A 22,247-nucleotide genomic window follows, 5' to 3' on the forward strand; every position below is an offset into this window, starting at 1 on the left:
TAGTGTAATACAAAATTTAAAACCCCGTTTGCAGATACGCGGGAAACAAACAAGAATGCAGCGTTTTCAAAATGCCGCCACACTCATAAGCTGCCCCAAACAAGCCCTAATTTAGGTAAGTCTTCATTCAAAGATACCGACGGACCACGATTGCTTTTTCCCTAAGCTTATTTTTAGAAATTCTTCATACATTTCCCACTCATACGACTAAGCCTGCAGTGTCAAAGACCTTCACCAATCTTCATTCTAGCTACATCAATGGATTCAGTCATCTCATTGATAGGGTAAAGAGTGCATTCAATGTTGCCCCGAGTCATCACTATTATCCCTCTAGTTACCTTCTACGAATCACCTTTGAAAGTAGTTATATACTCTAACTTCGCAAGTTGTCCCACGGATCAATTTTTTCTTTAAGCATGGAACATTTCTAACTTCACTAAACTTCTAGATTATTCCATTTGGCAACCAGATATCAACATGACTCTTTCTTATAATATTGCATGTCTTGTTATTTCCCAAATATGCATTCCCTAAATCGCCTTGACTGTAATTTTTAAACCTCTTTGTTGGGGCAGGCATGAAAATAAACACATGAATAGACAAAATAAGGGAGTCATCTTGAATTTCATCTATGAAGATATTTGTAAAGTTTCCTAGCTGGACCTCCGCCACAAACCTTCTTCTGAATTTTGCAGTCTTTTTAGAGTGCCATTGCTTCTCGTGGTTCCAACATTCTTCTCATTTTTTCTCTCCCTAACACGGACTTTCCTCTTCTTGACTTGAATTTGTCTTACCTAAACTATTATTCAAATTTCTTCCTCTATTTTTTAACATTTAGCACAAAATTTGGAATTTCATAGCTCGCTTTCTTGCAAACTTCTTTATTCAACTCTAGTCCACAATATCATCAAAGTTTAACTTCATATTACCTGAAGAGTTACTCATCGTCGTGACCATTCCATCCCAATTGTCTGACAATGAAAATAGGATTAACAAAGCCCTGAACTCATCATAGAGTTAGAAGCCCACAAAACACAATTGGTTTGTCACAATGTTGAAGTATTTCAAGTGCTCAATCACTGAACTACCATCCATTATCTTAATGTTGAATTCTTTTTTCATTAGAAAAATTTTATTTGAAGTAGAATACTTCTTATACATTCTTGTTAGTGCAGTCATGAGCTCTACCTTAATTTTCTAATTACAACAGTGAAAGCAACATATGAGAAAAGGTAAACATAAAATTCTTCGATCAAGAACTTCCCATTCTTTCATAGTCATTGATTTAGGCTTCTTACTAAGTCATTCCAGTGGCAAATACAGTTTTTTTATAAATAATAAATCTTCAATTTGTATTTTTCAAAAAACAAAGTTCATACCGTTGAACTTTTCAACCTTGTACTTCACTTCATTGGTCAATTCTCTCACTCGAACCAAAGATCTTCAGAACCACTAGTTGGGAGGATTTTACTAATCCAGAATTGCGGAAAAACACCATTTTGAGATATGCGAAGCAAAAAATTGAGCAGAAGCGCACGGACATAAAACCCAGAACATAGAACACATATTTAACGTGAAAAAAACCAAGAACGGGAAAAAAATCATGAATCCACTCTATACTGAGAAACTCACTATGAAATAAGGAGAAATAAACATATTACACCACTCAAATCCTCTCTACAATCATTGAATCACGAACGCTCTTCTCTTGATCACACAAAAGATATTCATAGAAATCCACTAACAACTTAAGGACATCGCTTCGTGATCTTCGCTTGCCCTTCCTGCAAGGAAGAAACCCAAACTTAAAGTTTCAAACTGTAGAATTGATTACAGGCGCTTCGGTACCGCTTTCGAGCGCTAGGTTTCCTGGCACTCAAATGCAGGGTGTGAACTAGGCGCCTTCCATACGCTCTGGTCTCGGAGTCATTCTTTTGGATGTTGGATCACCTGTCCTAAGTATCGAGTTCCCAGACGCTCTATTTCTGAAAAGCTGGAAATGAGTCTCTGGGCGCCAGGTTTTCACATACTGGAGCCGGATTTCTCGCCCCTGGATGCTTCTCCTTGCCCAAACAAACTCCATTACATAACAATATTTATATATCCAACACCTAAACTTTAACTTTTACATTTATAACACCCAAAATCATTCATATCACATAAAAAATATCATCATTTTAACTTTTAAAACAAGAATATACTTCTCAAGTTATTGCTTTAAGATCCTTTCCATTAGAATTCTATGACAGGAGAGATGAAGAAGAATTTTTTTTATTTCCAATGATGTGTTACCTTGAGTTCCACTAAATCAATGCAACCGCCAAGGCTATGAGGTAGTCCATTCAGAAGATTATTGGAGCAATCAAGCCTGCAGGCAAACAATTCAATATGAACTCTGTAAGTCGTCACAATGCTTAAATTTTGACAGCCTATAATAGCATATTAAGTTGTCATAAAAAGTTTTCTCATACTAGTATACTACAATTGCTGCAACACAAGAAATTAAATTTAGATATTTTTATTATATATTGAGATTTATTTCCGATTTATTACGAATTCTTGATTTATTAAATTTGCTTTGAATTAAATAAACCCATCTGGATATATTAGGGTTTGAATTTGAAATATAATAACTAATCCCAACTTTAATTCAAACAAAGCATAATAAATCCAAAAATCCCAATAAATTGTAAAAATATTTAATAATCTAAACCTAATTTATTGTACTTCATCAATTAAAGATACAATCTTATGCTTCCAACTGAAATGCATGAATTAAATCTGGCACGTTCCATGCAAAAAATAAAACAAAATGAATAAATATTGATGGCCAAATTATATTTTTTGAGAGCATAATTTATCAGAAAAAAATGTCATTCATTTGAAAAAAAAAAACAATCAAAGTAAAACTTAAAATTTCTTCGTTAACTTTCAGCGGTATTATGAAGCATGAACACTACAGAAAATCTTTCCTGTTTGAGTAAGACTCCTTTCAAACGCATACTCCACCAACCCACCTCGACAATTGTCTAACAAATTAACATCATTTGATGGTTTTTATTCAAAAATAAGTTGGGGTGTGCATCAACATGGATAAGATACGAAAATTATTTCTGTTTAGTAAAAATTTGAGCATATGATGGACAGGCAATGGGAGTTCCGATGTCAAGTTTTATATTCAATTGGTGACAAATCAATAGCTTCACATTTATATGGGCATCTTAAAGATCAGATACTTCAAAGTTTTTCTGATATTTTCTGTTAACAATTCAATTGCTAAAAGCCTAAAATCATGTCTAATGATTAATCCTAATATTAAAGCAAAGTTAACTTGATGTAATTTTAAAAAAAAATTATGATTAAGCAAATATAATTTTTTCCGTGTTGATCTTTTATTTATGTATTTATTTATTTTTTTGTGGTACATCTGATAATATACTTCTTTTTGTAATGTTATTTTATTGAAAATATTGGCAATAGATATTTAATTTGTATTTTCTAGTGCTAATGGAGTGAAAGGTACTTTTGTATTATTATTTCATGTCCATATCGATAACAATACTTTATGGAGTACCACTAAAAAAAAATATTGTGAGTGTGAAATTTATCATCCATTATGTTCATAGAATGACATAATGGACAAGATTTAAGAAATTAAAAAGTAGTTGCAAAAAAGTTCAATAACTAAACAATTGACTATAAAAAAATTCAACAACTAAACCACTCTTAAAAAATTTCAATTACCAACTCAAGAAATTTGAATGGCCCCTTACAAATTAGTTTCGAAGATCTGCGGACATTTTGCCGAATTCTCATGTATTTACATATATATATATATATCTAAATAACACCAAAATCTTTATATTTACTTCTATAACAACATAATCTCTTAATTACATCAAGAATACTACTACATCAGCTTAAATAAAGGGAAATAAACATTTTCTTTCATAGGTGTTCTTATCATTCAATATAAAAATTTAGATGCTTGACATGTAAATATACAGAAATTTAATGGGATGTATGTAAATTCCCAATTAGTTCTATTTACGGGATATTCATGAGCCTCCTATCATGTCAAATTTTATGATTTAATTTTTTTATAAAATACCCTAATTTGTAACCAGGTTTCGTACTTGAGGCGGCTTAGCTCAACAAAGCAAATAAACCAAAAGCTTTAGACCTCTCAGCTCTTGACAATAAACTTCATGCATCATATGAATTTAGAGAATGGGAAAAGTCATTTGTCAAGGTTGTGACAAACTATGAACAAACAGAGCAATGCAGGAAATCAAAGCAGATACAAAAACTCATAATTCCATTCTAAATTGCAGAATTAAACAACTTTTCTCTCTCTTAGAAACAAATCCAGATGAATTGTGTGACCAATCCTCTGGGATAATGATTCCTTATAATGAAAGATCTAGGGTAGCTCCACATTCTAATGCAAAGAAGCAGCCACTTAACGTAAGTCAATCCGTGTCATTAACGTGCAAACATTGTCATATATGAATGGGTTGATCCAAAACTGAATGGCAACTAATTTAGACGTGAAGTTAAAGTGCTAGATAAGTAGGACTCTGGCGCCCATATTAAAATGACCTGAGAACAAGTACTCCAAGCCAAGAAAATGATAGAGGCGTATACGAGCCAAGCGTTTGTATGTGTTCAGCTCATTTAAAATTTTTTTTTGTCTCGAAATATGCTCATGTTCGAAATGCTCGTGAATAGCATGTTCGTGTTTAGCTCGTTTCAAATTTATTTGTTTGTTTTAGCTCGTGTATGACTCAAAATTAGCTCGAATTATTTAAATAATAATAAAATTTAACATTTTTTTTAAAATAACATAAATTTTTAATATAAAAATGTCATAATATCATTATTAATTTAACTATTTAATTAATTCGAGTTAAAACAAGCTAAATAAGATCGAACAATTGTTTTTTCGTGTCCGCCTCATTTTAAATTGAACTCAAAAAACCGTTCATGTTTGGCTTGCATATTTGCTGAACAAACATGAGCTATTATGCTGGCCAAACACAAGTTATTCGCAAAAGTCAAACTTTTTGGCAGCTCTACTTAACAGTAAATAGATTTTAAGTCACCTAAAATCAAATTCATTAGTGCACCATTTAGATAGTTTTCATCCTTTATATAACTTGGCCTATAGTTGAATCAAATGTATCACAGCAGTACTGACCAAAAAAGCAAAGATTTAGCATCCCAAACTCGCCTTATGGTACTAATTTCATGTTTGTAATCATCATTAATAAATTTTAGGGGGAAAGATTCATTTCAAATTTTTATATGTTTTGATAAATTTTAAGTTTAAATTTTGAATGTACAAACGTAATACTTTGCTGAGGCATGTGGCATGCAAGTACAATTACAACTAACAAATATTTCTTTGAAACAAATTCAAAACAATGGTTTTAAATAAGGATCAAATTAAATTTTGATCTACATATTAAAACTTTTACAATATATAAATGCTTACTACCCATTAGACTTTTAAATAATACAATAATTGGTGAAAATAAGCAATGTTCGTATTGTGTAATTTGATTGAGGCATCACACTATTGTATGCCCTCAAAGAGTATATAGGCATTCGAGCTTGACGGCAGAGCAACATTATCTTGCCAGCTTGGCAACCCCCATTCAAACAATCCCAAAGATAGTTGGGCTATGTCGAGTCCTTCGTGTTAGTAAGAGGAAGAAGAAACTAAATGTCTTTGTCCATCCTTGGTTTTTTGGTTTGTCAGCATGATGGAGTCGTTGCAATTTAGAGTCCTATTCAATCAAGGTTTTTAGTTCAACATCACTTCTCCATGAAATAACTTCCTCAACCTTCTATGCTAATGATCTCATCCTTCTCATGTATCATATTTGTCATTTCTCAATTTGGCTGCATAGGATAATCGACCAATTCCACTCTTAGTTATATATTGACCATCCTTTGACTCTATCCTGCTCCTACTTGGATTTAGGGCCTATCATGACAGAAATAACAAATGCCTATATTATATCTCTTTGAAAGCACCAAAGAGTGCAATCGAACTAAAATAGGAGAAGCAAAATTAGAATCACACACGCAAATGTGATACAAAAATAAAAGTTTAAACAGGGACAAGAAAACTTTGATTAACAATGGTCGGATCAAAAATGAACTGCATCAAAAGAGAACAAATGCACAAAATCTCATCTTACGAAACTAATGATGGAAAAAATCTCACCAAATTTCGAGCAACCTTTCTAAGAGTCGAAAAGAAGGAGAAAATATCGCTCAACAAATCTGTAAGACCAAATACAAAAATCTCTTTGCATCCTCAAAGCAAGTCACAAGTGAAAGGAAACCCTCATTGCTCTTCGGTCACACACAACTCGATCACACAAAGACAACCTCTAATCTTTGAAAGAGGCGTTCAATCTAGCAGTCCTCAATTCACTTTGATCACAAAAAAAAATCCCGAATTCCAGCCACCCACTGGCAGTTCAGAATTAGAAGAGAAGAAGGCTATAGAAAATTACACTATCATCCTCGTTATTTATATAATTAAAATGGTATCTATAAGTTCTAAGCAATACAAAGAATTGTATGATCATTGTTCTCCTCCAGGTAAGCAATTGCAAGTGAAGCTCTCATGACATGTATGACATAACACATAACGGTTGAAAACAAAACATTTTCTTTGCCATCTAGAACAAAATTAAAATGATAGTCTTAAAATGTAGGGGTATAGGCGCGCGCTTGTGTGTGTGTGCATACATACATATAACTGTATGAGCAAAAAAATTGTAATCATATAACTTCAAACATTCGCCTTCTGAATTAGAGTAAGAACCTCCAACCAATGAGATAATAAGACAATCATGCATAGCTTAGAATTTGGGAGGATATGATTAAAGCAACTGTCAAGCAGTCCATGCAAATAAATTTAACTCAATTTCAAAGTTTCCTGAACACTTCTAACAAACATTTCATAACTAATCTATTTGAAAAATTCATAAATAATTTCATGCCATTGGAGCATATAAAAATGTCATACTTGATTAACGAAGTTAAAGAGCCAATATCTTCAGGAATACTGGTTAGCGAGTTGAATGACACGTCCAATGATTTTAGTAAAGAAAGCCTGATGAATAAAAACGATTTAATTAGGTAAGATAAAAAAACATAATGTCAAACAATATTTCACTTTCTTTAATTATTCAATTTGAAAGATGAGCTTACTCTCCTATGGCTGCAGGAAGGCGAGCTAAATTGTTGTGACTAATGTTCAAGATGGATAACATTGTTAAGTTTCTTACATCTTCCCTCAGTACTTCTATCTCGTTATGAGCCAAGATAAGCTTTTGTAACGCCACGCCCTGAAAATACTTAAATAGCATAAGTTTGGTGACAGAGAGGCAAATAGAGGGTTTCTAAGAGATTTTGTATATGATGAAACTTGAAAGAATTAGAGGATAGCACACCTCCCACCACTTTTCATCCTCTCCAGCTGCTTCCAAATTTTTGTAAACTTCATTAGGAACTTCCCTGTAATAATAAAATAAAAAAGAATAAGAATTACATTACATAAATACATTAATGTTTCTTACAAAATGAAATGTTTGAGAGTCCAATATTATAAATTTTGTTATTTGCAACTTCGCATGTAATGACTATATATTGACAATTTGCTAACTACTTGAGAGGCAAACGAATGAAAGTAAACATAGAAAGACAAATCAAATGTTTCTCTTGGGTAAAGTCATAGGATCAGATAAAAAATGATGATAAAAGTACTAAAAATAAATTGCATTATGTTTGGCCGCATAAATTTGTGTTTCTGTAAAGGCAGTAAAGGTTCGAGTAGATAATAAGACAGTACAAGCCTCACAGTTTGGAATTTAGTCCTATCATTTGATTTCTCTCAATCAAAGTCCACCTCCTTCCTAATTTCTGTAGAGCGTGGAGCATGTTTGCATAGCCATCACAGCCTACAGGAGAAAGCCAGCAGCAGCAGCACCAACGCCTGAGGGAGAACCCAGATGCCCAAAGGGCGCAGGTGCCCAAGCGCTGGACAGGCGCCCGCCCCTGAGCCCACCTCAGAGAGGGCAGCGCCCAGGCGCCCATTTCGGAGTGTTTCAACACCCATATTTATGAATTCAATCTGCAACACCCGGAAGCAGCACTACGACACCAAAAACAGTTTGTATTTTGTTAGGATTTAAGCCTTGTTTCACAAAGATTAATACTCTCTCGCAGTGTATTCTCGATGGTTCATAACAAGTGCGGAGCGGCGTCTATGTCAAGAGGGCGGACTTCGGAAAGTGCTTGCTCTAGTGAGATCAAGAGAAGAGGTGTAAATTGTTGTAAGTTTTAGTAGTGTAGAGAGTGAATCTGAGTGGTATAATTATGGATTATTTTTCTTTCATAGTGGATTTTTTGGTGCAGTGTGGCTCTGTGGTTTTTTCCCTTTCTCGGGTTTTTTCACATTAAATCTTTGTGTGTTTTTCTGGATTTCCTTGATGTGCACTCACACTCAATTTATTGTTTTGGATCTCTCAGATTGGTGTATATTTCCGCAGTTTAGTTTTGATTGTGAACCGATCAAATCCCAAGCTTTCATCCCAACAAATGGTACCAGAGCGGAATTTTTTTTATAAATATCTTTAATTTGAGTGGAAGCAATGGCTGATGAAACAAAATACAACGTCAAGTTCAATGGATCGAATTTTGCGTTCTAGAAAATGCAATGGATATTTATTGTATCAAAAAAAATGTATATGTCACTAAAAAGAATCACCAAAAAGTCTGAACTTATAATTCTCGAAAGAGGGGAAGTGTTTGATCAAATAGCCCTAGGTTTGATTCATCTTTCAATTTCAAGTTTGTTATTGTCAACATAGTAAATGAGAAAACTACGATAGATGTTGTGGTAGCATTGATAATGATGTATAAGAAACCCTCACCCTCAAATAAGGTTCTTCAAATGAAGAGACTATTCAAAATGAAGATAATGGAAAGTAGTTTGATGGCAAAATACTTGAATGATTTCAACACTGTGACAAACCAGTTGGTTCTATGGGCATTGAGTTTGATGAAGGGTACAGGGCACTGTTAGTTCTATCTTCATTGTCGAACAGCTGGGATGGATTGGTCACGGCAGTAACTCTTCAGATAATATGAAGTTGAATTTCAATGGGGTAAATGCAGAATGAATGAGTTCGCAAGGAGGAAGCGAGCGATGAATTTCAAGTTCCTGGTTAAATGTTAAGAACAGAGGAAGAAATCTTAACAATAATATAGGTAAGGATAGATTCAAATCCAAAAGAGGAAAATTCAAGTCAGGAAAATAAAGTAGAAAAGGTGAAGGTTGGAATTACGAGAAGAAATGTCATTTCAAAGACTGTAAAAATCAAAGGAAGGTTGGTGGTGGAAGCCAAGAAATAAATCTCTCTACAAATATCTCCACAAACAAAATCCAAGATGACTCTCTGGTTTATCCCTCTTCAGTACTAAATCTTGAATAGTAAATACGGGTGTTTATTTTCATGCATGCCCCAACAAAGAGGTGTTTAAAAACTACACACAGAGTGATTTATGGAGAGTTTAGTTAGGAGATAAGAAGGTCTGCAATATCGTAGGAAAGAGTAATGTTGATATCAAATTTTCAAATGCAACAGTCTGGAAACTCAATGAGGTTAGACAAGGTAAAAGTCTGAAGAGAAATCTAATCTCAATAAGCAGACAGACAAAGTCAGGATTCGTGACTATTTTCATAAATAATTCATGGAAGGTGACCAAGGGGCAATGGCGATGGCATGAGACAATATTGAAGGCATTCTTTACCTGATTAATGAGATCACAGAATACAGTGAGGTGGTTGGAACCAAAATTGATGCAAGTCTTTGACACTGTGGGCTTAGTCATAAATCTGTAAATTTAGATTTAAGTGAAGATTGTGCATATAGCAAGCAAAAAGTTTCTTTCTTCAAAAGTAGATCAATAGTAACTCAAAAAAACTGGAGTTAATGCATATTAAGGTACCGGGTCCAACTTCAATTGAGTCCATTGAAGATTCCTACTATTTTGTCATTTTCATAGATGATCACAGAAAAAAAGATATGAGTTTACTTCATAAAACATAAATTTAATGTATTTGAGGTGTTTAAAAAGTGGAAGGTTATGGTAGAGACTGAAACAAATTTAAGGCTAAAGGATCTCAAATCAATTAATGGTGACAAGTATCATGATTAGAGGTTCGAGAATTATTATGTATCAGAAGCAATCAGACATGAGTTCATTGTTCCAAGAAAATCATAGCAGAATAGTGTGACTAAGCACATGAATAAAATCATCACAGAATGTGTCATTAGTATGAGATTACATGCATGTGTGCCAAGATAATTCTGGGCAGAAGCAGTGAACAATGTCGGTTATCTGATCAATCGTGGTATGTCGGTACATTTAAATGAAGGCTTACCAGTACAAGCCTGGGGTGACAAATAAGTAAGTCTATTTCACATGCATATATTCATATTGATTGAAGGTTCACAAGTAAACTTGATTCGAAATCTATCAATTGCACTTTCATTTGGTATGTAGCTCAAATGAATTTGGGTACAAATTCTGGGATCATCAGAATTTGAAGTTAATCCGGACTGAGGATGTTACTTTCAATGAAATGAAGATCTAAAAAGAGAAGAACATAACTCAGGATTGTCAGTTAGTTACCTCTGGAGAGTTCAATTATGCTGAGACAGAAGATACTAGTGATCCGGATGATGAAAAAAAATAGAAGTCTTCAATTAGATGAAGCACAGAAGGTTCTCTAGTCACCTGTCACTAAAGTTCAAAGATCCAGCAATCATGTGTCGATACAGAGATATTCTCTTTCTTTATAATATTTGTTGCTAAGTGGCGTTGTTGAATCAGAGTGCTATAAATAAACCACTAAAGCAAAAGATTCAAAAAAGATGGAATTTGTCATAGATGACGAGATGTTGTGATGAAGGTCAAATTGGATATGAGATTTGTCAGTATTATCATATGGTAAAAGAGCACTACACAGCAAGTGAGTCTATAGGATGAAAAAAAAGTCAGATGGATGCATACATTATAAAGTGAGACTTTTTATAAAAAGGTTTTCAACAAAAATAAAGAGTAGACTACACTAAGATCTTTTCTCCTATGGTGAAGATGACAATTGTCAGAGATATGTTGAGCTTAGTAGCAAAGAAAAATAAAAACCTAGAGCTAATAGATGTAAAGATAGAATTCTTACATGAAGACCTGGAAGAGAAAATATATATGATGCAACCACAGGGTTATGAGGTTCCAGAGAAAGAAGATTGGGTCTATAAATTGAAAAAGAGTTTCTATGGCTTGAAGCAGACCCCGATACATTAGTGTAGGAGGTTTAACGAATTCATATTAAACAGTGGGTATATGAATTGTCACGGACCATTGTTATTTCATAAAAAAATTTGGTAATTATTATATATTGTTTCTTTTGTATACGAATGACGTACTGATAACAGAAGCAGATATGAAGAAAAATAAGATGAGAAGATAACCGGTTTAGGTTCAACCAAGAAGATCATTGGGATGAGAATTAGCAGAGACAAGTAAATAGGTACACTGAAGTTGCCTCAAGCAAAATATGTTGAGAATATCCTACACAGATTCAACATGAGAGACAAAATTTGTTTGCAGCCCTTTAAGTGGTACTTTCAAGTTATCTAACAATCTATCACCTAAGTTTAAAGCAAAGCAAGCGCGGATGGAGAAGTCCATATGCTTTAACGGTTTGAATTCTGACATATGTTATGATATATACAAGAACAAAATTGTGCATGTTGTGGGAGTGGTCAGCAAGTATATGGGCAATCCAGGAAAGCATCATTGGAGAGCGGTGAAGGGGATTTTGATTCTCAGATATTTTAGGGGAACAATCAACGGGACACTTTGCTTTGGAAGTGCAAAGATTGATCTACAAGTATATGGGAGGGTCAACAAGTATATGGGCAATCCAGGCAAGCATCATTGGAGAGCGGTGAAGAGGATTTTGATTCTCAGATATTTGAGGGGAACAATCAACGGGACACTTTGCTTTGGAATTGCAAAAATTGATCTACAAGATTATGTGGATTTTGATCTGACAAAGGATATAGATGATAGAAGAAGTACAACAGTGTATATCTTCACTTTGGGGAACACAACAGTGAGTTGAGTTTCTAAGTTGTAAAAAATTGTTGCACTTTCAACTACAGAAGTCGAATACATTGTTATCACTAAGACTGACAAGAACATGATTTGGTTGTAGAGCTTTATGGAAGAACTGAGCAAAGTGCGACAGATTGGAAAGCTTCATATTGACCGTATGTATTATTCATCTACTAATAATGTTGTTTTTCAAGTATTGACAAAGTATATTCAGCTGAGGTACCACTTTACTCGTAAATTCTTAGAAGATAGACAGTTATTCTTTGAGAAGATATACATAGCTCAGAATCTTGTAAATATGTTGACTAAAGTAATGAAGATTGAGAAATCAAAGCAATGTTTGGCTTCAGTTAAAGTGTTGGAAAGTTGAGATTGAAGGTAAGCCACACTGTGATACAAAAGTATGAAGATGGTACAGATAAAGGTGAAAATCTGAAAGAGAAGCGTTGAGGTGCAATTGATCTCCAAGTGAGAGATTGTTGATTGTGAAGTTTGTTTGTGTTAGAAGTTATATTAGAAAATAATTAGTTCTTCTTAAAAGCTAAGAGGATTAGATTTATATTTCTTGGATTGGATTTATTTCGTTGACTTGGATTTATTTCTTTTCCTATTTTGTTGTTTCCTTTACTTCAAAGAATTATTATAAATTAGTTAATTGGAGAAATAAGTGATATATCTTTTCTTTTATGTAATTTTCTCTGTTGTCTTTTCTAATGTAGGATTTATTTAAGGGTATTTTTACCCATTTTTCATATCAACAAAATAATTTCACATTATTTTAAATTTCAACATGGTATCAGAGCCTTAAAACAAATCCTAGAGTCTCCTGCCGCCAAAAACTTCTTATTCCCCACAGTCGGCAATATTTGTTGTGTTGCAGGTGTCGGCGGTTTTAATTTTTTTGAAAGGAAAGGAAAGATTTTTGTAAAATATGAAAATAGTTTTGATGTAAATATGATTTTTGAAAGTAACATTTTAATTTAAAAATAGATGAGACCAAACGAGTCTCACACTTTGGATATTTTAAATGATTAAGCACGATACCACAAGTAATACATTTATCACGAAAAATAAAAATATCACTTGTAGTAGGCTCAACCACCTAAACTAAGGAATTTGTGACATCCATTTGGTCTGCGAAATATTTTATATGAGGCCAACAAATTCTCCTACCTAATATAAGAATTAGATAGGGTTTATTTTACATGGGTTCCAAGTTCCCTATAGAGGCAAGCCCTACATCTTAAATGACCGGAGTCACTTAAGAAAACTCTCGATTAAGATCAGTGATTTTACCTTTAAGATTTCAAAGTTTAAGTTTCCACAATTGGATATGGGAAAATCAAATGGGAGTGGCTCAAAAGGAACAATTATTTTAAGGAATCCAAAGGAATGAAGAGTAGGGGATATCACAGATCCAGGGAAAAACCCTAGTGATTTTTCAACTATCGTAAAGATAATATATGATAATATATGAGGGTTTACGCTGCGCTAGGCAAACCACATCGAAATCCTATGGGTTGTTATTTAAACTAAAAAAAGTGATTAGTGATATGAATTTTTTTTTATGTTGCAGATTCATCTTGCAGTGGTTCCTCCGTATGTCCTTGTCATGCTGCCCACGGTGTTCGTTCCAAGCTCACCTTCGTAGCACCTTCGGGTTTGATATTAGTTTTAAAGGGTACATGTGATCATTAGGTTTTCCTATATTAAGGTATAGTGTGTAACAGAACAATAAAACATGCAGTATAAAAGAAAAGAACAGTAGAATGTACAGTAAAGAAGAAGAACAGTATAGCATGCTGTGAAGTAAAATATTATAATGTAAATCAAACTTGTATATCTGGGTGGCTTAATGCTCCTTTAAGCAAGCTAGTATACACTGTATAAACAAAAAAAACATAGCATAGAAAACTCGAGAAAATCAATAAATGACCCACGACGAAAAACTCGGGAAAATCGACAAATGACAATTCCAAGAAAATTATCAAAATCTCAGGAAAATCCCGAAAAAGTGACCACAAGTGTTTTGCCCAAAAATTCCAATAAAACATACGAATAATCCGAAAAGAGGGACCACAAGTACTCGGGTCGGGGCTAGGCTCAAATAATATATATTTGTACTCGAGGGACGCCGAAGGCTACTATTGATCACCCGGATGTATAGAGCTCGACACTCAACTAGAAAAGTGTCCTACTAAACATAACTTAGGAGGGTACTCCTAGCCCGGTATCCGGTGTATTGGTAATCAACAAGTGGACAATTAAATTATAATATATTTAAAATTTATATTTTTAGCATGTATATAGGTTTCAGGCATACAAAATAAAGTTATATCAATTTTGTAGTAAAATATTTTTTATAAAAACATTGTATTTGTTCTTATCAGTTTTTTTTTAAAAAAACTACGATTGTCCACGAGTCGATTACGTCGTCGGGCGTAGGACCGCCAACAGCCTAAGAAGGCACGGGTCCCCAAATTTTAGGTTTCCAAGATTGGGCATGAGAAAATCAAATGAGAATGGCTCAAATAGGAACAGTTATTTTTAAGGAATCCAAAGGAATGAACAGTGTCACCGGCGTGCCTTTGTCATCATCGCCCTAAGCCCCAAAATAAAACCAACCTACTTGCGACCTTATTTGATGGTTTCATATATAGCAAAAGACAATATATGGGCACTTATGTGTCAGACATAAACACCGAAAACCAAACCAAGAAACAAAAAAAAAAGAATAAAAAATAGGGGTGAGAGGAGGAATTGATCCACCTAAAAAATCGAAAAGGCGAAGAGTGAATCAGCCCTCAAAATTTATGACAAAAAGACCTGAAAAAGGTGGCCCAAGATCCTTGAATCAATCCAAGAATGATATCATTTTCTCAAATTTCATAAATAGATCAACCCAAAAAGGGTATCCTTTCTAAATTTTGTTTCAAACACATCGAAACGGGCACAAAACTAATGCGACAATTGTAACCACGGCTCCAACACCTATATGTATTCACACACTCCAGCCTGAACCGAAATGTGACATTTATGTTATCCAAATTTTAATGTTGAATCTCCAAACATTTTTTTTAAATGACAATTTTATAAGCTTTCAAACCCTTCATGAATTTGTTTCATATCAACTTTATGATTTCCCAAAATAAAGCTATAAAAGCCTTTCGTATTTCACAAAATAAAGGAGAATAATCCATAAGGGGGGCAACCTTCTAGCCTTCCAGAAAATCAGGCCAAAATCAAAATCATTTAATTCCAATCTTCATTAAAAAAAAAACCTTTCATATCATATAAACAGTAAATTAGCCATATAAAACCATATAAATGCTCATAATGAGGGACAAAAGAGAGGCACAGCCACCAGCCCAACTTATCTCACGAAGAGATCACAAGGTAAGGCTCACGGGTAGGGGCAGCAAGAGGAAGACCACCACATATTTAAGCTCACGGATAGGGCCAAGAAAGAGAAAGCCACCACAGAATAAGCCCACAGGTAAGGGCAGCAAGAGGAAGACCACAAGGGCAGTAAACACAAGGTAAGGCTCATGGCCAAGGCAACAGGAAGGAGACCACCACCATTTAAGCTCATGGGTAGGGCCAAGAAGGAGAAAACCACCATAGAATAAGCCCACGGATAAGGTCAGCAAGAGGAAGACCACAAGGGCAGTAAACACAAGGTAAGGCTCACGGCCAAGGCAGTAGGAAGGAGACCACCACCATTTAAGCTCATGGGTAGGGATGGCAAAAGGAAGGCCCCTGCAGCATTATTATTATCTCCTTTTGATAGACAGGGAACCGCAACAAGCACACCCGAGCCCAGCAAGAAGGGCAAGACAAGGAACCACAACAGGCACACCCGAGCCCAGCAAGGTGGGACAAGAAAAGAAAAGGAATAAAACATAGTTTCAGTCCAACTAAACCCAGTAAAAGAGAGAGTCAACAGATAAGCTTTGAACCAAACCAATTCCTTGTTTCAAATCCAACTAAACCCAATATAAAGGCTAAAGAAAAGAATACAGTTTAAGCCAAAACCGCACCCACAAAATGGGAAAACATATCAGCATTTCTAGTATGAGTTCAACTCAAAAGAGTTAAAATCGAAACCAGCACAGAGGCAAACCGAGCCCAGCATAGGGGCAACAGAAAGAATTATGACAAAGAAACTGAGCTCAGCAAAGGGAGCATACCGAACCAAATCTCATGCAAAATCAGTCCCCAAAATCTCAGGCCAAATTGAGCCCACCAAATGGGCATAAATAGTACAAAACTTTCAGCCAAAATCCAGCCCATAAGTAGTTAAAACCGTGCCCAATACATGGGAAAAATCAGAGAAGAATTTCCAACAATAATCCATCTCCAAAGAGCTAAAACTGAACCCCACAAATGGGTCAAAACAGAAAAAAAATACTTCCAGCAAAGATCCAACTCCAAAGAGCTAAAACCGAACCCATCCATATGGGGAAAACAGAGCAGAATTTCCAACTAACATTTAATCCAAAAGAAGCCAAATTCGAGCCCACAAAATGGGCCAAAACAGAGCTACTAAGAATCAGATTCCACAAAACATTAAGACCCAAAATTTACATCCAGTATATATACTTCGAACAGGGACAGACAACAGGAAACAGAGAAACATAAGTAGGTTCTTAAAACCAACATCCCAAAGCATCGAAACAAATTCCAGCATGTATTTGAATAAGGTTGATAATAATAAAAAGCTTAAGAATCAAGTCTCGAACCAACATTTCATTTAGCACGTATTTCAAATAGCATTATAGAACAAAATTGAGACCTCCAAATAGGTACCTAAAAAAATAAAATTTTCATCCAACATGCATTTCAAGCAGAAAAAAAAGGCAGCCGCATGGATTATGTTCCAACTCATAAATCCTATAGCCATTCTCATTTTTAATACTAAGCTCAAATAAATCTTAAAGTAGCCCTAATTTCCCAATTCCAGGTGCATTAGAAAGAGCATGCATTCATGAGTTATTCCAAATGACAGAGATTAGAAATATTACTCATGTCGTTAGGTAAGAAATCATCAAAACAAAATTGTCAACATATACTCTTATATATCAAAACCAAGGCATGAGAGTAAGGTAATCAGACATCTCCTTTGAATGTTTGCAGAAAGGAGGAAGAAGAATACATTTTTAATGCAGACTTAAAGCAAAGAACTTTAGAATAAATTTAAGAAAAAAATGCTTCTTGTAGAAACTCCTCTCCCAAAACCTTCGAGAAAGCCACGATCCACGAACACTCCAGCACACAAGATCTTAGCCGAGAAGGAATTTCGGCAGAATCTTCCCCTAAGAGCCTTAAACAGCAACTAGCAAAACAATCTCAACCTTCCTTTCCCTCTCAAAATTTTCAACAACCCAAAACAGTACTTGTCGGTCGTCATGCGGCTGGGTGCGGTTTAATTTAGTGTAATATAGTGTTTAGAAATCAGATATTTTAATTTAAAGAAAATGGGGTCAAACTGATCTCATTGATTCCTACAGTTTGGATAATCGAGCTAACCACTAGTAATGTACCACCCTGAAAGGTAATACAGTACTTGATAATAAGCTCAATTAAATAAACTATAGAAATAAATGACTTCCGTTTGATCTGCAAGTTTGCATGATGACCGACAGATTCCCCTATTCGATATAAGAGTCAAATTGGGTTTATTTTAAGTCTGGATTCTTTTAAGTTCCCTATAAGGGCAAGCCCCTATAGTTAATTACATCTTAAGCGAATGTGTCACTTAAGAAAACTCTCGATAAAAATCAGGAATTTTTTGCTTTCATGAGTTCAAGAGGAAGGGTTTTCAACGAACATGATTGTGGAGTTTTCAATATGGATTGGTTCAAATATGAAAGATTTTATTTTAAGAATCAAAGGAAGAAAAGTAAGGTAGATTACAGATCCAGGATAGGTTCTTGGTAATCCCCCAAACTATCTTAATGTTTGGCTCAATTTAGGATGATATTAATTTAAGTTAACTCTTGTCAGTTTTATTAATTAGGGCTTAGATTTGTGTAACAATGATTTACACAAAAAGCCTAGAAAGATAAGAGGTTTTACGTCGAGTGACTACCTCAGAATCCTAAAATAAGTTAGGACATGTTGCATATCGGGACTATGCAGGAGCCTAATAAAAAGAGAGGTTTTATGTCAAAAAAGGCAACCTCGGAATCCTAAGGATTGTTATTTAAACTTAAGAAAGGGTCTTGAACGAGCTGCCCACGAAGTCTGCTCCAAATTCCATATTGAAATGTCTTCAGGTCTTCAAGTCTTTAGGTCATCCAATTTTATTGTTAAAAGTTTTATTTGTTTTGATAACTTTATAGTTAATTATTTAAAGGGTGGTGAAGGTATAGTTCAAACCTAGACCAAGGCTAAGTTCACTTAAGCTAAGCAATCACCTAGTGTTATGATTTCTAGGTTCTCCCTAATCTGAACAACTTTTATTTCTTCCATTATTTGTCCTTAACATATGCATTCTATGTTTGATAAAAGCAGTAAAAGAACATGTATTGAGATACATAAAACAATAAATAAAGCAAAAGAAACAATGTTTTATTAGGTTTTTATTAAATTTTAATTATTTAATTAGTGGTAACCCAGTCAAGATGTCTATGGCTCCGTCGTCCCGGGTCGCAGGTGCTCTAGCTTACTTAGTCCGAAATGTGATTGCCCACCAGGACCAGAAGATTCTTGTCAACATCCACAGAATGCATCGTCCAAAGAATCTTCGTAAGCTAGAACAAAAAGGGGGTTTAAGTTGCGTTATGTGATCTTTGTGATTAAGATTTGATTAATTCTTGAATTACTTCATCAATTTTAGGGTTGAAATATTTTAGGTTGTTTACATCTTGTTGTCGGATTTTAAGTGTTTTATTTTAGTTATTTTTGTTCACTTGTTATTTCTTATGTGAAGTTGATGATTTCGAAGTTGACATAACCTCAAAGTCATGCTTTAAAGCCTTGTTGTATTTGTTTTAGTTTAAGTTTAAGTTTTAATATATTTTATGTAAATTTTACCCCTCCCAATGTATTTTATTTTATTTCTTAATTGATGTTCAAGTTGAGGGGTTTAGGTTTAACTTAGGTTTAAGGTTTAGGGTTAATTAACCTAAGGTTTAGGTTAATTAATCTTATTGGTTTAAGGTTAACTAACCTAGAGTTTAGGTTAACTAATCCTATTGGTTTAGGTTAGGTAATTCTATTGGTTTAGGGTTAATTAACCTAAGGTTTAGGTTAATTAATCTTATTGGTTTAAGGTTAACTAACCTAGAGTTTAGGTTAACTAATCTTATTGGTTTATGTTAGCTAATTCTATTGGTTTAGGGTTAACTAACCTAGGGTTTAGGTTAACTAATCATAGTGGTTTAGGTTAGTTAATTCTATTGGTTTGAGGGTTAACTAACCTAAGGTTTAGGCTTAGCTAATCCTATTAGTTTAGAGTTCACTAAGTTAACTAACCTCAGGTTTTGGTTAACTAATTCTATTGGTTTAGGGTTAACTAACGTTAACTAACATAAGATTTAGGTTAACTGATCCTATTGGATTCAGATTAACTAACTTAATATTTAAGTTAACTAATCCTATGGATTAAGGTTAACTAACCTAAGGTTTAGGTTAACTAATCCTATTGGTTTAGGATTAATTAACCTAAGATTTAGGTTAATTAATCTTATTGGTTTAAGGTTAACTAACCTAGAGTTTAGGTTAACTAATCCTATTGGTTTAGGTTAGGTAATTCTATTGGTTTAGGGTTAATTAACCTAAGGTTTAGGTTAATTAATCTTATTGGTTTAAGGTTAACTAACCTAGAGTTTAGGTTAACTAATCTTATTGGTTTATGTTAGCTAATTCTATTGGTTTAGGGTTAACTAACCTAAGATTTGGGTTAACTGATCCTATTGGATTAGGGTTAACTAACTTAAAGTTTGGGTTAACTAATCCTAATTGTTTAGGGTTAACTGACCTAAGGTTTAGGTTAATTAATCCTATTGGTTTAAGGTTAGCTAACATAAGGTTTAGGTTAATTAATCCTATTGGATTAGAGTTAACTAACTTAAGGTTTGGGTTAACTAATCCTATTGGTTTAGGGTTAATTAATCTAAGGTTTAGTTTATTATTCCTATTAGTTTAAGGTTAACTAACCTAGGGTTTAGGCTTAACTAATCCTATGAATTAGGGTTAACTAACTTAAGGTTTGGGTTAACTAATTTTATTGGTTTAGGGTTAACTAACCTAAGGTTTAAGGTTTAGTTTAAGATGAACCTAATATGTTGGTTAAACTAAACTAAAGTTCATGTTGACTAACCCTAAAATCCAATAAGTTTAATTTGAATTAAATGATAGGATGATTTAAATCTCAAGTTTAAAATGGTTCAACTATTCAAATTGCACTTAGCTAAAGGTTAAGTTTTCTCTGGCTAGACTCTCTAAGTACTGTCTGGCCGAAAGCCCTAAATAACTGAATTGGACTTAATGGGTGATTCACTCAATTCTTGGTTGACCAGACCTGTAATCAGGTTGAACAGGACCTAAAGAGAATTGACTAGATTGAACTTAGGTTGAGCTTGGGTTAGGTAAACTTAACATAAATTAAACATGAACCCTAATTAATGTGTTTTAATTATAAAAATTATTTTAAACATGATTTTAAAATTGTTAAACCTCTGTTAATAGTCAAACGTTCAATCAACGAGAGTTTTACAATTTTAATAATTTTAATATTTAATTTACATAATTATGTCATTTTGTTCAAAAATCAAAATACAAATACAAAGAAACTAAAATGTCTTGGAAAAATCAAAGAAGCTTTCCCCAATGTCATTTAATATTTCTGCCAAATTTCATATTTTTCTCATTTATATTTTAATTTTTATGATTTAAATACTCCATAACTTCAAAATTAATTTAAAAATATTTATTTTATGGAAAATTATGATTTTAGTTTTAAAAAATTCTCCTCCTTTTTCTGAGTTCATAACATCTTTTGGTTTATTTTTTTGAGTTTTCTATAAAAAGTTATGTAATTTTAAAGTTTAATTATAATTTTTCAAATAAAATAATAAAATAAAAAGAAATTTGCTGCATCTCCTCCCTCTCTCGCGCGACGCCCACAAAGCCGGACTCGGACGCATGCATGGAGGAAAACCAACAGCCGAAACTTTCCGGAATCTGTCCTCCGCTGATTCTCAACCAAATTTTGCGTTCTTGGGCTCGTTTTGTTCAGCTCGAAGAGGAGATCACATCTATATGGATACTTAAGTGCTTTGTGATCTATTTTTTGATCTGAAAGGAAGGGAAGTTCGAGATTATTATTTCAATTTAAGAGATATACTTGAGCCTAAGAAGTTTGTCCTCAATTAGGTTTGAATAAGTAGGTCTTCTTGAGCTTATCCAACTCCTCGTGTCGTCGTTTTGACGTGATTTTCGCGTCGGGTCGGAAGTTCGCCGGAATTTAGCTCGATTTTGGCTTTTCCGGCGACGGCGGCGGTTTCCGGCGACGTCGGCGTTTTCCGGCGGGGGGGGGGGGGAAGAAAGGGGAGCTGCCGTTGTGTGTGTGGAGGAGGAATGAAGAGTGGCGTGGTGCTGCTGTTTTTTTTTGCCAATGAGAAAAGAGTAGTCTTTTAAAGGAAGAAGAGAGGCTTGCGGGAGAGAGGGAGAGGGAGAGAGATGGTTTTTTTTTTTTTCTTAAGGGTTGTAGGCGTGGGAGTTAGAGAGAGACAGAGAGGGAGAGATATATGAATTTTTTTTTTATTCCGACGTCTGAGATGGGATATGGGAGAGGGAGAGAGGGAGAGGGAGAGAGAGAGAGAGAGGGAGGGAGGGATATATGAATGAGGCTTGTTGCAAGCATGCGTGGGTTGAAATGAAATAATGATGATATGATTTTTTTTGTTTTTATTTTAGATAATATTATTATTATTATTATTATTTAAATCTCTTCGTGCATTTTTTTGTCGAACATCTGTTCGCGGTGAAATGAACGTTCTCCTTAGATGGAATAGAGGTTCCGGACA

General features: G+C 34.2%; 1 protein-coding gene across 1 annotated transcript in view; it reads right to left on the minus strand.

Moving 5' to 3' along the window:
- Positions 1-1,715: 1,715 nt before the first annotated feature.
- The window catches only part of LOC110037766 (plant intracellular Ras-group-related LRR protein 6-like), a 30,255-nt gene continuing 9,723 nt past the window's right edge, over positions 1,716-22,247 (minus strand). Inside the window, exons 2-6 of the mRNA XM_020742467.1 lie at positions 7,476-7,539; positions 7,234-7,370; positions 7,049-7,135; positions 2,293-2,368; positions 1,716-2,063 (exon numbers count right to left, since the gene is read on the minus strand). Coding sequence (XP_020598126.1) covers positions 1,980-2,063; positions 2,293-2,368; positions 7,049-7,135; positions 7,234-7,370; positions 7,476-7,539 — 448 coding nt within the window. The 3' untranslated portion in view covers positions 1,716-1,979. The remainder of the gene's footprint in view (positions 2,064-2,292; positions 2,369-7,048; positions 7,136-7,233; positions 7,371-7,475; positions 7,540-22,247) is intronic.

The sequence above is a fragment of the Phalaenopsis equestris genome, unplaced genomic scaffold, assembly GCF_001263595.1.
Source record: "Phalaenopsis equestris unplaced genomic scaffold, ASM126359v1 Scaffold224759, whole genome shotgun sequence".
Taxonomy (NCBI): Eukaryota; Viridiplantae; Streptophyta; class Magnoliopsida; order Asparagales; family Orchidaceae; genus Phalaenopsis; species Phalaenopsis equestris.